This window comes from Ammodytes marinus (assembly GCF_949987685.1).
Source record: "Ammodytes marinus genome assembly, chromosome: 13".
NCBI classification, from domain to species: Eukaryota; Metazoa; Chordata; class Actinopteri; order Uranoscopiformes; family Ammodytidae; genus Ammodytes; species Ammodytes marinus.
This window is the reverse complement of record NC_137217.1, coordinates 20,284,137-20,298,082: the sequence shown is the minus strand read 5'-3', so window position 1 is coordinate 20,298,082 and position 13,946 is coordinate 20,284,137. Positions and strand designations below refer to the sequence as shown.

Sequence of the window (13,946 nt, the reverse complement as noted above, 5' to 3'; positions counted from 1 at the left end):
AAGAGCATTGGGCTAATCCACTTAGTGGAAGTAACCACAAGCATTTAGCTTCATGTGAATGTACATAGAGAGAGACCTGTTTTCCTCCTATCAGCAGTAGTGTGTACAATTAGTGTCATAACTGACAATACTATTGGGATTATAAATGGAACTCAATAATCAAATTTTTCATTTTACTAACATGTTTTTACCAGGTTATACAGCTGACCAATATATCAGTAATTTCTCCTTAATGTTGACTATGATTGTAATGTTTTTTTTATTTAGAACTACATAATTTGTCTTTTGTTTTTTAGCTTAGTGTACTTTTTGTTTTGTTTTTTATTGGTCAGACAATCAGTGACAGTGAATTAGTTTTTTCCAGTGTTAAATTTATGCTCTCTTTCAGTAGTGTGGCTTCGAATAACAAGCCAAGAAAGTGCAATTTCTTTGACTGTTTACATATTGTATGTATATTTTTCCTCTTTCCTTTTTTTAACTAAGAGCACTACATTATTGCCAGTGGATGATTAACTTTATAGCAAAGGTACACATAAAGAGTTATTTATCTAGTTTGCATGACATGTAACCTTTGCCTGTTGCCTCCGATAATGTGCATCTGAAAACATAAAAAAAGTTATATTAATGCTATAGAATGTCAGCTCAGACTTTTTGCCTCTACTATAACCATAATAATAAAAGCATTTTATGTCTACTAGTACAGACTCTTGGTGTCAGCGAATAAGGCCCTCTTCTTGTTTTGTTTTGTGTGTGTGTGTGTGTGTGCGCGTGCGTGCGTGCGTGTGTGTGCTGGGAGGTTACTGCAGTGATTTTTATCAGCCTGAGCTAACAGTGCTATCTAGTGGTGTTACATTGTATATCTCTCACTTTGTGTTGTCCTTTATAATGACCCACAATAGAGGACGCTATCAAAGGAACACGGTTACAAGATGGGGGAGGGTTTTTTGCAGCTTGCTCAGGAGATTTATTCTCCTCTTTCTGCCCTTCACAAATCCTGAGGGCATTCTGTGATCCCTAGATCTGAGCAGACGAGTGAGAGAAGAACTTCCCTATTTACTTAAAGGGGATAAAGTGTGTAGTTTGATATCGACTGTGATATAGGCCCAATCAGTCTCTACTTCCTTTGCAATCTGACACACGCAGGTAGTTTCCTGTCACATTTAAGATAGAAACAATTGCAGTATGTGTTTTTTTTATGTTGAACATTTTCTGAGTGAGGTATCTACTAAATTTTTTGAATGGAGAAACTCTTGATTGATAAGGCGTTATACATGAACTTAAGTGCAAAAATACGACTCTTGACAGCTGCACAGGTTTGGTTTATACTGATCATTTTATTTGGTGTATTTACAAACAAGCACATGCATGCAGGAGGTGGACAGTGACTGACACTAGAGGGTCACTGAACTATATGCAATAGTAGGACACAGGGATGTCTACAAGCTACATGACACTAGAGAGAAAGAGAGGATGAGGAAGTATAGAACTTGTTGTTTTACACATACACACACACACATACACAAAGGTGAAAGTGCAGGATGTGCAGACACACAGATGTGCTCACACTCATCTCTGCTTTCACTGCCACATACACATCCATGTGCACACACACACACACACACACACACACACACACACACACACACACACACACACACACACACACACACACACACACACACACACACACACACACACACACACACACACACACACACACACACACACACACACACACACACACACACACACACACACACACACACACACACACACACACACACACACACACACACACACACAGAACCCAGATAGATAGAGAGACACTTGATGGGCCAGATAGAGCTATTCCTTTCACAAACTTCAAGATCAATAAATAGTACATCCGACAAATTAAATGCATTAAGATCCGTTACTTCACATATGGATAAATAAATGCACACAAAAAAACAATTTAATGTGTCAACTGATATTTTATCTTGATCTAGACATTACTTCTCGTAAACACCTATTTATTATCCATAGGATGGCATTTTATTGTGATCATAAGATACTAGTTATGAGCACTGGCTTAACTTAACAAAACTTGGACAGCTGCCATAGTGACAGTGATGGCACCCTACATGGCACTGACTCAAAAACACGAGGAAACTTTGAAGAATTGAGCTTTCCCTGATTGATCAATAGCAATGAAATATTGCCGCCAAATCAAATGGAGATACTTTAGTGGCAGCCTTTCCCTGACCAGTTCTAACCAGGCTCTTGTTTTTTTATTAACTTGTTTTAGGCTTCAGAAGTCAACTTGCATGAATACTTCAAATCTAAACCATGACTTTTTAGCACAAACCAAAAGGCTTCTAGAATGTCTATTATTTAACCATGTGCATATTCATCAATACACAGTACTTTTCCTATGAGCAACATTAAAATCAACATCACTTCCACCACTACCACTTCCACTATCATTAATATCAATGATTATGATGAGCAAACTTGGCGGCAGGCGCTTATATAAATACATACGCTGAGGTATGAGATGAGGACCAGCCACCAAAAACCTACAAACTTTACACTTACATTTATGAGATACATACATCTGGGAATTTGTTTCTATATGCAATAAACTGAAGGTCAAATAGTGCTGAACAAGAAATGAGCATAGTTTTGTGAGGCGTTTGCTCCGACACGTGTCGGCCCTGTGAGGTCTTGGAGTGGAGAGATTAGCTACAGATTGCTGTTCTATAACCTTGTGGGATAGTTAAGATATTTGTCAAGCATTCCTTTAAAGCATTCATGGCACATTACGATGCATACAATGTTTAAGGTATGAGGCTGAATCTAATAATTTTCATGAATATTATGATGTCAAGACAATGGCGGTACATAAAGCACACAGAAGGGAAGATACTTGATTTCATACTTAAGACGAACACGTACACCTTTTCTTTTTTTGTCATCGTTGAATGTATGATACCGCTTAATTGTGTGCGTAAAGTTGCAGATGTAAAGTTGAATAATGAATCCATTAATGTTCTCGATATGGCCACAGTATTAAGCTGCATCATGTGTTTTACAAATTTGCTTTCTCTTGTTCATCCATCTTTCTATCTATCTTGGTAATATCAATCTCAATATCTTATATACCTATATATAGATTTTTTATGTATATTTATACAGTCAAATATAGTAGCAGAAACATGTCACACACATGAACCAGGCGATAAAGGTGAGAGGTCAATAGGGATGGAAGGTCAATAGAACACAGGTCTACACAGCTACAATTCACTACATTACTACGCAGTATGCAACAGGAGCTACGGCCCAATACTCTAAACGCACCTACTCCACGCCTGTTTCACTCCTTGTAATCGGGCAGCCACTGATCTGAAAGCACTTGCATCTGCTATAGATCGATTGCACAGAAACATCCCCCTGTGATCAATTTCAGATTAGTGGCTGACGAGGGGAGCAGAAATTGAGAAAGGGGACATTTAAAGGGATACTTCACTCAAAGATCAAAGTTCTTCCAGCTTGAGATGATCTTAATTTGACGTGAGTCATTATTTCACACCATCTGCCGCATTCCTGCTGCTAAAATCCATTAGTTTAATGCTACCAAACTTAATTGATTATGATGGGCTAAAAAAGCCTCCCATATGTTCATAAAGGGAGAGTTTTGCATTCTGCTCCTGATGCACGTAAAGCAGAACAGATGGTGTTATGCACTCAACTCTAACTGTAAACCGAGCAGGCGTGAAATATCCCTTTCAGAGTAGTGGAGCCTCACCATAACTTCTCAACCACTCGCCTAAAATATATATGTTTTTGTTTATTTTGTATTGATTGAGTGCAGCAGTTACGGTGCCGAAGTCACATGATGAGGGAGGTGTAGCCAATAGGTACCAGCCCCTCTCGGTCTCCCTGACGACAGCGAATCCAGTCCTGATCCACTCCTCCTAACACCACTAGTTCCTCCCCTTTGCAGAAGGTGAGCTCCGAACCTATTCCAGCATGGTCACACAGCGTCCGTACTGACCTGAGGACAGACGGCAGAGATAGTCTCTACACCAACAACAAACAATGACATCATCCCCAACAATATGTAATGCTAACCAACATTAGATGACTCACAATGCCGGATCGGAAATTTGGGGACTCGGACTGGTGAGTCACCAATTATAGCCCAGGTTCAAAGACAAAAATGATCACACACTATAACCCACAATGCTATTGGAGGTGTAAACAAGTATTTCAAAACGAGAAAAATAAACATCCAAATTAAACACCCTGAGGAAGACAAAATATACCATTAAGTGTAACTGTAAATATTCAAATATATATCATATTTATTGGTGTTTCTACGTATCTTTCACCTTCCACCCGAAATTGGCCTTTTAAAGTTTTTTTTTTAAGTACATTTTTTCCCCCTTTTTCTAAATAATAGTTTTAGTTAAATGGTAAAAGTTACTCAAAAACAACACCTGCAATGGACATGAGTGGTGTGCCCCAGTTTTGTTTATTTTATTTTTTTCTCTCTTTTTGTTTATGTGTGTGTATGTGTTTTTTTTTTTTTTTACATTTCTTGTCTGTTTGTGTGAGGGAGGGGGGTGGGGGGTGGTTGTGTGTGTACTGTATGTGTGTACTTATTTTGTCTTTTTTGTCTGTATAAAAAATGAAAAACCCATTAAAATATAAGTTTAAAAAAAAGGTTACTCAAAATATAGCTTTCCATTCAGGTTTAAGTATTTTAGGAAAATACTGATTTTTAAAAAATTATCGTGCATTCCCTTCGTCTCTAGATTGGGGCAATAAATTGGTCTTGACCTCAGATTAAAGCGCCACCATGTGGTTATGTCAAAATAAGGATAGTGGGAACAAAGAGATAGCCCCCAGTTTTGACTTCTGGCTCATAGAGTTCTTCAGCAGAGAAAGCAAAGGAGTTTAAACAAATTTGGCAGCCTTTTCTTGACTATATAGCAGTACTGAAGGCTCCTACATGACACCTCATTGACTTTTTATTTTCTGTTTAACATTTGACATAGAAACCTGTATAGTATAGTACGCCATGTTTGTTGTTAATTTTATTTTATCTTTTATTTTTGTATTCCCCTTTTCAGTGTTTTTTCAGTGTGTATGTTCATAAAAGAAAAATCTATAAATAATGGGGTAGTGTAGTCTGAGAGTTCAGGTTTGGTTCCATACACTTTTCCATATCTTTATACACTCTTTAGGGCAACTTGAGTTACTTTTACAACTTGTAAAAAATATACCATCCTTACAAGTTCAATCAACACTGAATCAGGTGTATGAAATATTAACAGTGAGATAACAATTAGACTCTTATTGCATCTGATATGACACAAAGCTAAAATCCCACCTCCACATCACCATCACCATCACTTTATGGTACGTCTGCTGTACCTGAGTGGTCTGGGTTTTTCCTTCATCTCCACTGCATCAACCTCCTTCACCGACTCCGGCTCACTTTCTCCCTGGGGCTCCGGGGCCCTCCTTATTATCGGGGTGGAGCTGCTGCTCACCATTCGGGTCAGTGCATTGACACCGGGACCCAGCCACTGAGAGGGCCGCCTGCAGAGACGGACAGAGGACAAGAAGAATTTTCTCTCCAATTAAATATATAATAATCAGAAGATTTGTTAAAGGTGCACTATGTAACATTCAGTGTGTCAAATAAATGAACATTTTCAAGATATATTCTCATAACTGAATAAAAAAAAACTTTCCTCACAGGAACATTGGATCCCTGGAACACTGTTTGAAGTTAGAAAGCTACCTGAAAAGTTACTGTTTCACTGTTGTTGTTTATAGCATCAGGGCCCACAGTTTGGTTTTTACAACAATATTCTAGTCTTACATTTGGTTCCCGGTGCCACATTATAATTTAGTTTTTATTTATGATAGAATTATTTAATTCTAAGAGTTACATGTAGAGAAAATCTGTTTTGTGAACTAACTGCAGGCTCTGCAAATGTAAAAAAAAATCCCCCTCCTGAAACTGCATAGGGCACTTTTAAAGTTATTTTCTAACCTGGTTGGTGGTGTGAGACCTGGTGGGCTGTTGGGGCTTTTAGAGGCTCCAAAGAGCCGCCCCAGACCCCAGGGAACCTGAGTACCACTGCTGACCGGAGCAAAGTCACTCCCTGCCTGGGTCTGGATATCAGCCAGATCCATCCCCATGTCCTCCTTCTTCAGGTTGTGGCTCAGTCTGCCTCCCCAACGCACCACAGCCCCCCATCCCTGCTGGATCACCTAAGATTAGAGAAATGTCAGCCCTGCAGGGTCACACAAACATTTCTGACTACAAACACTGAGCAGCCAAACATACTGTATATGAGTACCTGTCCTGCTTGCTGAGCAAGGCTGTCCTCGTCAATATTAGGAAGAGGTAGTGCTCCAATTTCCTTCTCCTGCACCCACAGCAGCTGAGGACTCGTCTGGCAGAGAGTGACCGAAGCCTTAACGGGCGCATCGCTGTTCTGCGTCGACTCCCCCGATCCTCCATTCTCTTGATAAGCCAACTGTGATGCCTTTTCTTTGTTCAAGTGACGATCTGGGCTTCCAAAGTCTACTTCTGACAGGCTTTCAATGTATTTGCAGCCTGCAATGTTGGATTGGGAGCCCTCTGTTGAGAGTCGGAATCCAACATCTTGACAAGGTGGACTGGGGATCTCTGGACCATGGCCGGCTGCTTCTAGATGGTGGTGCTGGAAGAGCAGGTCCAGGTTGAAGGTGAGCAGGCTGAGAGGCTGCAGCACAAGGAGCAGCTCCTCAAACAGAGGCCGGCAGGCGCTCAGCGACAGACGCATGAAGGAGGTGGGACGGTAATATGTCTCCAGCACATCTGGGAGGAGGACAGATCACTGTCACATAAATGTGTGACCACAAAAACACAGGGAAAGGAAAAGAAGGCGAAGGAAACTTACCGCTGCAAAACTGAAGGTGAGACAGCCATACATCAAGAAGTTTGGTGCTAGAGTTAAAAAAATATATATATTTATTTAGAGAAAGAAGAGGAAAATTGAGGCCATGTGCAAGGACATTTAAACAGCGTACCAGTACAAAAATGTATTCATATTTCTAAAAAATACTGATTTGAGCACTTTTCATACCATCACTGGAGACAAGAGAGGATAAGGAGTCAGTACTTACTTCAGTAGACCAAGAAGGAATGCGTTGAACCTATGTTTGCTCTGTCTGAGCTGGGGCAGCTCTCTAACTCGAACTTGAAGGTTGAACAAAGCCTGTGTTTTTGGACCTTAAGAAATAGGTTGAGAGGAAAGGAAGGAAAATATAAATAGAGGTAGAGAGAGACAGAGAGAGAGAAAGAGAGAGAGAGAGAGAGGGATCAACAGAGGAACTTACAGTATGGGAAAAAATTACAGTGAAACTTGGCACTCACAGACCAATCAATAACTGCATCCCGTTGATGTCTTGATACAGCATTTTAGACACTCAAATCAACAAGTATTGACTGATTAACTGCATCCCGTTGATGTCTTGATACAGCATTTTAGACACTCAAATCAACAAGTATTGACTGATGTGTATGGGAAAATAAGGTACGAACTAAGACTTTAAAAAAGCCTTCTTATAATTAACCAGGAAACAATCCCCACAGTAATAATAGTCTATCAAACCCCTAATAGACAAGTCTATAAATGCAAATATGACGCCCTGAGAGCTACCTGGCCTGGTCGAGGCCTGGACTAGACCCCAGGCGGAGTTTGGCCTCCTGCCTGCGATCAGGTCACTCTGGTGGGGTTTTAAGCCGTCCGTCAGCAAACTGTGCAGTGCAGGGCAGAGGCACTGCAGCACCAGACGGCCAAGAGATGGATTTATAGCGCCGTCCCCTGATAAGGCCTGAGAGAGGAGAGGAAAAGAAGAGGAGAGGAAAATGAGATGGAGTGAGAAAGAGGATGTGCGGAAAATTGGGAGAGACAGTGGAATAGATCAGAAAGGATGATTCAAGAAAGAGGCAAGGACAGAGAAATGGGACACATATAAATGTAGGTTGGAGCGTAACAGGGAGCGAAGAGGAGTCATGATTTCATGATGTAATGAGAGATGAGTGTGGGGGGAAGGGAGGGGTCGGAGTTAGTTTACAAAAAGAAATTCTTAATGCTACAGGATTGGGTTATCCAAAGATAGTCTAGTACCTTGTTAACTGAGACAGACTGAGGAGAGATGGAACAAGATATGTAGAGTCAGAACAAGAGGTAAGGGAGCATTGGAAAAAAGATAAACAATAACTGCATTATAATTTGACATCTGGTTTCTTGATACAAAGATTCATTACCAACGCCTTTTTGATGGCGAGGCAAACAAAGGAAAGCAAATGAAATCCCGCTAATGATGTCAATTTGGCAGGGACTCACCTTCTGAACTACAGTCCGAGAAGAGCTAAACTGGGCTAAGATGGCTTCCACTGCCACACTGACTGCACTGACCAGAGCTGGAGGGAAGAACAATGGTTTACAGTTAAACTTCAAGCGCTGCAGACATCTAAAGGCAAATATAGACAGCCAGACAGGTGAACATGAACACGCACACACACACCTTTTTTCTCCTGCAGGCACAGAGAGGACAGGCCAAGACCTCTCATTGGAAGCGTCACATCTTCACCCATCCAGGACGTCTCTGACCTCTGTACAGAGCCAGCGAACGAGACACTACGAACAGCTGAATGTGGCAGAAAAAGAGCTATTATTTTTTTATTATGTTTTTTAATCAACAGAAGCAAAAGGAATAACCACAGATGGGAAATATCAAAACTAAAATCTCTGTGTTATTATTAGCGGGAGCAATTAAGCGATGGGAAGCATTGGAGTAGGCAGATAGAAGCAGATGGTACCACAACACAACAGACATTTTTTGAGGACATCTTGTAAATATTGTTTTGCCGTGGTGAGCTTTCAACATCTGTATCTGAAAACAACATCTGGGATAAGCAGGATCCCATGCATTAATACTGACTCAAACGCACAAATACACTCATACATACTTACTATAAGGGAAAGCATTCATTAGAGAAACTGCAGAGCTAGGTAAAGGGACAATTGTATAAGCTACCAGTCAGGTCAGGTCAGATATAATTACTCACATGCGCAAAGGGCAGGTGTATAGTGTGACGTTTATAAAGAATGGATTTATATAAGCTAGTTATATAAATACCAACATTCTTGTAATGAACAGGATGCAGTGGACCATAATTACTTATTATATTATACTATTATAACTTATTACACATTAATTACAACATCATTAACAAGCTACCTGGGTTGTGCCTGGCATGAAATGCATGTGTCCGTTTTAACATCATGCAAAAAACAGGGAGACAGACAAGACCGACACAAAGACAAGGAAAGATAGAGGAAGACAAACAGAGAGAGTGATGGGAGTGACTCTGGTCACCCTCTGACAGGCACAGCTGTTGCCCTTCTGATGGCCCTTTGCAGATTTGAAAGGACAGTATACATAAGAAGTATCAGATGACCTGCAGGGAGCTGCCATCTGATAAATAAAACAGCTTCAGTTAACCAGTTCTTTCAAATCTGCAAAATCCCTCGGGTTGTCAAAGTGACAAAAGTGTGAGGGCCACCATATCCATGGCAGAGAGCAAAGACAGAATACAGATAGTGAGACAGACAGACATGCACACAGGCAAGATGTCAGACAAAGAGAGAGTGAGTGTGTGTAAGATATAGGGAGAGAGAGAAATCTTACTCGCCACGCGCGACTGCTGAGGAACCTGGTGGAGTTTTGGGGGTAGGGGGGGTGCCCTGGGCGGTATCGCAGGGTAGAGGTTTGGATAGTAGAGGGGTGCAGCGAGGGCAGGCAAGGTGTGAGAGCGGGGGAAAAGCGGGGAGCTGAGGCAATAGCCTGCTGCGCCTGGAGGGGGCGCTCCTGAGCGCTGGGGAGGGGAGAGCGCACCTATAGGGGATAGGCGCGGAGGGGCTCCCCTGTGCAGAGGGCAGTTTTTGGGGTGGTACAGGTAGTATGTGGGGAGAGGAGGAAGCTCTTTAGATGTCCTGGTCTTGTTGCTATTGTGGTCTGCGTGTGAGTGAGAGCGCTTTTCTGAATACAGCGAATCCAGAGTACTGATGCTGTTTGAATACGTCATCATGACTTCAATGTTCTTATATGGGGTGGTGCAACCTTGAGCTTCTGCGGTGCCGCTAACAGGTGTGTCTGACTGAGTGTGCGTGCGGTTCTGCTTCTCTGAGTTACTGCAGTAGAGAGAGTCTGACGCAAAGTCCCTGTGTGTGTTGAAGAAATTCCCATGATCGCATGGAGAGTCTACATCAAAATCCGCAAGGGATTCATAGATAAACCCAGAGCTTATATCAGTGCTGGAATCATCTTTGTGGATACAAGCTGAGCTGGCAGGAGGGGCCCGCTGTGTGTTGCAGTGTTGGTCTGTGGACTCCCTGCCAACATGGCTGCTGGGTCTGGGATCTGCAAAGGGCTTGGAGTTACAGTAGCCCGGGCGATAGGGAGGGAGGGCAGTGTTAAGGAAGTAGGGTTGGGAGGACTGGGCAAGGGACAGTGGGGGGGAGGAAACTGCTCATTGGAAAAGGTAAAAAGACCAATTGTTATGTGCAGGAGTCAGGATGGAGAGGGTGGGTGCATAAGCAAAGTGATACAAGGGAGCAAAGCGGAGCCGTGGACAAAGAATGGAACCAACAGATGGATAGGTGAGAAAAACAAGGAAGGTTAAAGTAAAAAAGAAAATGTAAATGGAGCAAAGAAATGGGAAGGAGAGATAGATGCAAAAATTGTTAGTGTCTGTCGAGAGAGAAAAATGCACATTCATGAGCAGAAATCATCATCATGTAACATCATGCAGTAATGCAATATTCAAACAAGTGAAACAGTTGATAGACAAGTACACATTAACAGTGCATGAGAGTCAATGGAGTTGATTTATGAAGAGCAACAACCACACCGTCTTTCGTTTGTCTGGGTTTGGAAACAACAGGAAACAACATCCTGGCCATGAAAGAATAACTGTGCCTTCTCACAGCTGTCAATGAGCCACTCATTTACCAGTAACACCCTAATTAAAATGCCACCATCAATCATAAAGATTCATCATGATAGGATCTAAGTTTTCTTTATGGCATCTGGTTTCACTTTCTTTTCATACTTGTCCTGAGATATATGACTTATTAATAAGTAGAGGAGAGCACAGTTTGTGCCAATCTTTTGGCTCCCTGTTTTGTACTTTACTGCAGTGCGTGACACCATACGTTCTGGATCACCTTTTCTCTCTCTCTCTCCCCCTCTCTCTCTCTCCCCCTCTTTCTCTCTCTTATTTTGCTAGCTCTCTCTACCTCCTTCCCCACCAGCCCTCCCCTTCCCTCTCCACCACTACAGCATACAGTGTAATGCTGAGTCAGTCAACAGATAGCAGAGTTCTGTGCGTTCCTGCTCGATCACTGTGTCCTTCTATGGGACGATTTAGAGACAGTGGCAACACACATTTTAATTACACATTTTCAGTGACAGACTTGCTTGGCTATGGGCTACAAAATGAGCAAGAAAAGCAACCATACCTGGGTTAGACTTGAGCTGTCTTTGAACTGTAACCAACACATGATACTTCCTATTTTTCTGGCACTAGCTCTCAGCAATTGGTCCATGTACTAAGATCCACCCATAGGATTCTTAAAGGTGTACACACCTAGTGCTGGCTTGTTCACCCCCAGGTTCTTTCAGGGATTTTAAGGATATTCCAGCAACATATAACTTATCATATATATATAGTACATATATATATATATATATATATATATATATATATATATATATATATATATTGTAACTTTACAACAACAAAACACGTTTATAGTCTTAAAGCAAATTCAGAAATAAAGCCAAAAAATAAAATAAAAAATAGAGAACTACCCCGTAGTTGACATGAGCCATGAATTTGGAGCAATTTAAATTGAACACTGTATGTATACAAATAACTTGATCTTCTCTGTCTGTGCAACTCTAAAGAGCAAGGGTGGTGGGAAGCAGGATAGACAGCAAGGGAAAAGCATACAAACATCCCATGTTGACGGGATTTAAAACCAGTAAAGAGGCAGAAATAAAAGAAAGGACACACATATAGACAGCAAGAAGAAAACAGTAGTAAACAGTGGTAGCAAGAAGGAAGAGAAATGTAGGGATCTCTGTGGGCACTACATTATCCCCCTCCCCTCGGTCTGAAGAGTGGATGAATAATTGAATAAGGCAGTGATGACATCACACTCTGATAACCATTGCAGGAAATACTGGCTGGAAAGTTTCCAATGTCTACTCTCTCCTCATATTACTTTCACTCCCTTCCCTGTCTTTATCCCTCCATCTCTCACTGCTGTTGTTCATGTCCCCTCTCCAGCTTCCACTGTCTTGTTTGCATTCACATCAGTTAATCCCCCATCCTCACTTCATCATACCACACATCATCCTTTTCTATGACTCATGCTTGTCCTCCATAAATGAGTCAACCTCATTGTTTTTATTCTCGTCCATTCTATTGTACCGTCCCAAGGATATTATTTGTGCATCAAATAGAAAGGAAAAAAGGTGACTGTAAATGTGTCTTTTCCTCGTCCGTCTCTCTCCAGCACCTGCCCACCCCCAATGTGTCTTATTGTCCAAATGACCCTTTACTGTGTTTTTTGTCACCCCTAGACACACACAAATGCACATTAACACAATGAATCCTTCCCCTACGTTTTCTAATTCCTCCGTCATTATAATTAGCATCATTGCACAAATTCATGCTCACCTGTAGTTCTTGATTCAATAGTCCTTCCTCCATCGGCTCGTCCTCTCACCTCCACCTCCACCTCTGCCTCCTCTGTCTCATCTTCTTCTTCTTTCCCTTCCTTTTCCTCCCTCTTAACTTCTTCACACTCCCACTCTCTGCCCGTGGTCCACAGGCTGCTGTCACTCAATGAGCAGCCAATCTTCTGTGATGGGCACAGCTCCAGTTGCCCACCTTCCTTGTCAGCTCTCTGGAGCATCTCCTTCAGAGCGGCCATTGAGGTCAGTGCTGGTGGGGGCTGCATGAAGAAGGCCTGAGCCTGAGAGGTGTACTCCCACTGGTTGCCATCGCCACCTGCCTTCTCTCTTCTCCACCTCAGGTTGTACAGTATGTCTGGGTCTGGAGTAATAATGTTTGGGTCAGGATCTGGGTCTGTGAACACCTTGGTTGTGAGGAAGGCCCCTTTGTTGCGGTTGCGCATCTCTTTGAAAGTCGTGACCTTTGGAGCAGACCCTAGAGACAACCCTGACGAGCTTAGCTTCTTTGGAGCTTCCACATGGGATTTTCTCATTTCTATGGATGGAAGCTGTGGTGCGGCTTCACTATCGGGCGTGAATGCTATGAGCCAATCAAATCGCTCGGGTCGCGCAGAGTTGGCAGAGAGAGTGCTGACTTTTGGGGGTGGCAAAGATGGCGGGATTGGGGGTAAGGGACGAGGAGGAGGGGGAGGGGGAGGTGAATCTAGTACATCAGCAGGATACTGGAAAGACTCAAAGCTCTTTGTTTTAGTTTCATGTGTATTGCTTGTAGTGCTGAAGTAAGGGTCGGAGGTCAGACCGCCATTCTTCTTCCTTCTCCGCGCCATCTCAGTGAATGAGGTGGTTCTCTGTGGGTCTTTGCTCTCCCCCGTTTTTTCTCCTTCTTCGCCTATGTCTCCTCTTCGATCTTCATCCAACTTGACTCTGCTGCTCCAGGTGTCTCTGGCCATCCACTTGGCGTCGCATTCCTTCTCCTCTTCCTCCATTTCTTTTAGTCTGAACTTGCATGGCTCTACAGACCTTGACGATTTAACGATATCTTCATCTCCCTCGTCCTCCAACCCTCCGACACAAACGCCAAGCTCTGGGCTCAGCTTGAGGAGCTCAGCGTGGGTCAATCCGGCAAG

At 42.4% G+C, this 13,946-nt stretch overlaps 1 protein-coding gene across 1 annotated transcript; it reads right to left on the bottom strand.

The window, feature by feature from the left end:
* Nucleotides 1–1,377: 1,377 nt before the first annotated feature.
* rusc1 (RUN and SH3 domain containing 1) lies at nucleotides 1,378–11,613 on the bottom strand. The gene is made up of 11 exons (XM_080039846.1): nucleotides 11,577–11,613; nucleotides 8,578–8,700; nucleotides 8,397–8,473; nucleotides 8,178–8,195; nucleotides 7,707–7,881; nucleotides 7,171–7,276; nucleotides 6,945–6,991; nucleotides 6,360–6,862; nucleotides 6,050–6,270; nucleotides 5,422–5,589; nucleotides 1,378–4,036 (listed from the first exon to the last, which is right to left on the bottom strand). Exons 2-11 carry the CDS (start codon nucleotides 8,645–8,647, stop codon nucleotides 3,871–3,873), a joined length of 1,551 nt encoding a protein of 516 aa, XP_079895972.1. The 5' UTR covers nucleotides 8,648–8,700; nucleotides 11,577–11,613; the 3' UTR covers nucleotides 1,378–3,870.
* Nucleotides 11,614–13,946: the final 2,333 nt, after the last annotated feature.

Bases quoted from the DNA above. Each gene is read 5' to 3' on its own strand.
- rusc1 (XM_080039846.1), bottom strand. From the start codon at position 8,647: ATGGGTGAAGATGTGACGCTTCCAATGAGAGGTCTTGGCCTGTCCTCT. The intron at 6,992-7,170 runs GTAAGTACTGAC...TTTTAACTCTAG, and splicing joins TTCCTTCTTGGTCTACTGAA to CACCAAACTTCTTGATGTAT. The intron at 6,863-6,944 runs GTAAGTTTCCTT...TCCTCCTCCCAG, and splicing joins TCACCTTCAGTTTTGCAGCG to ATGTGCTGGAGACATATTAC.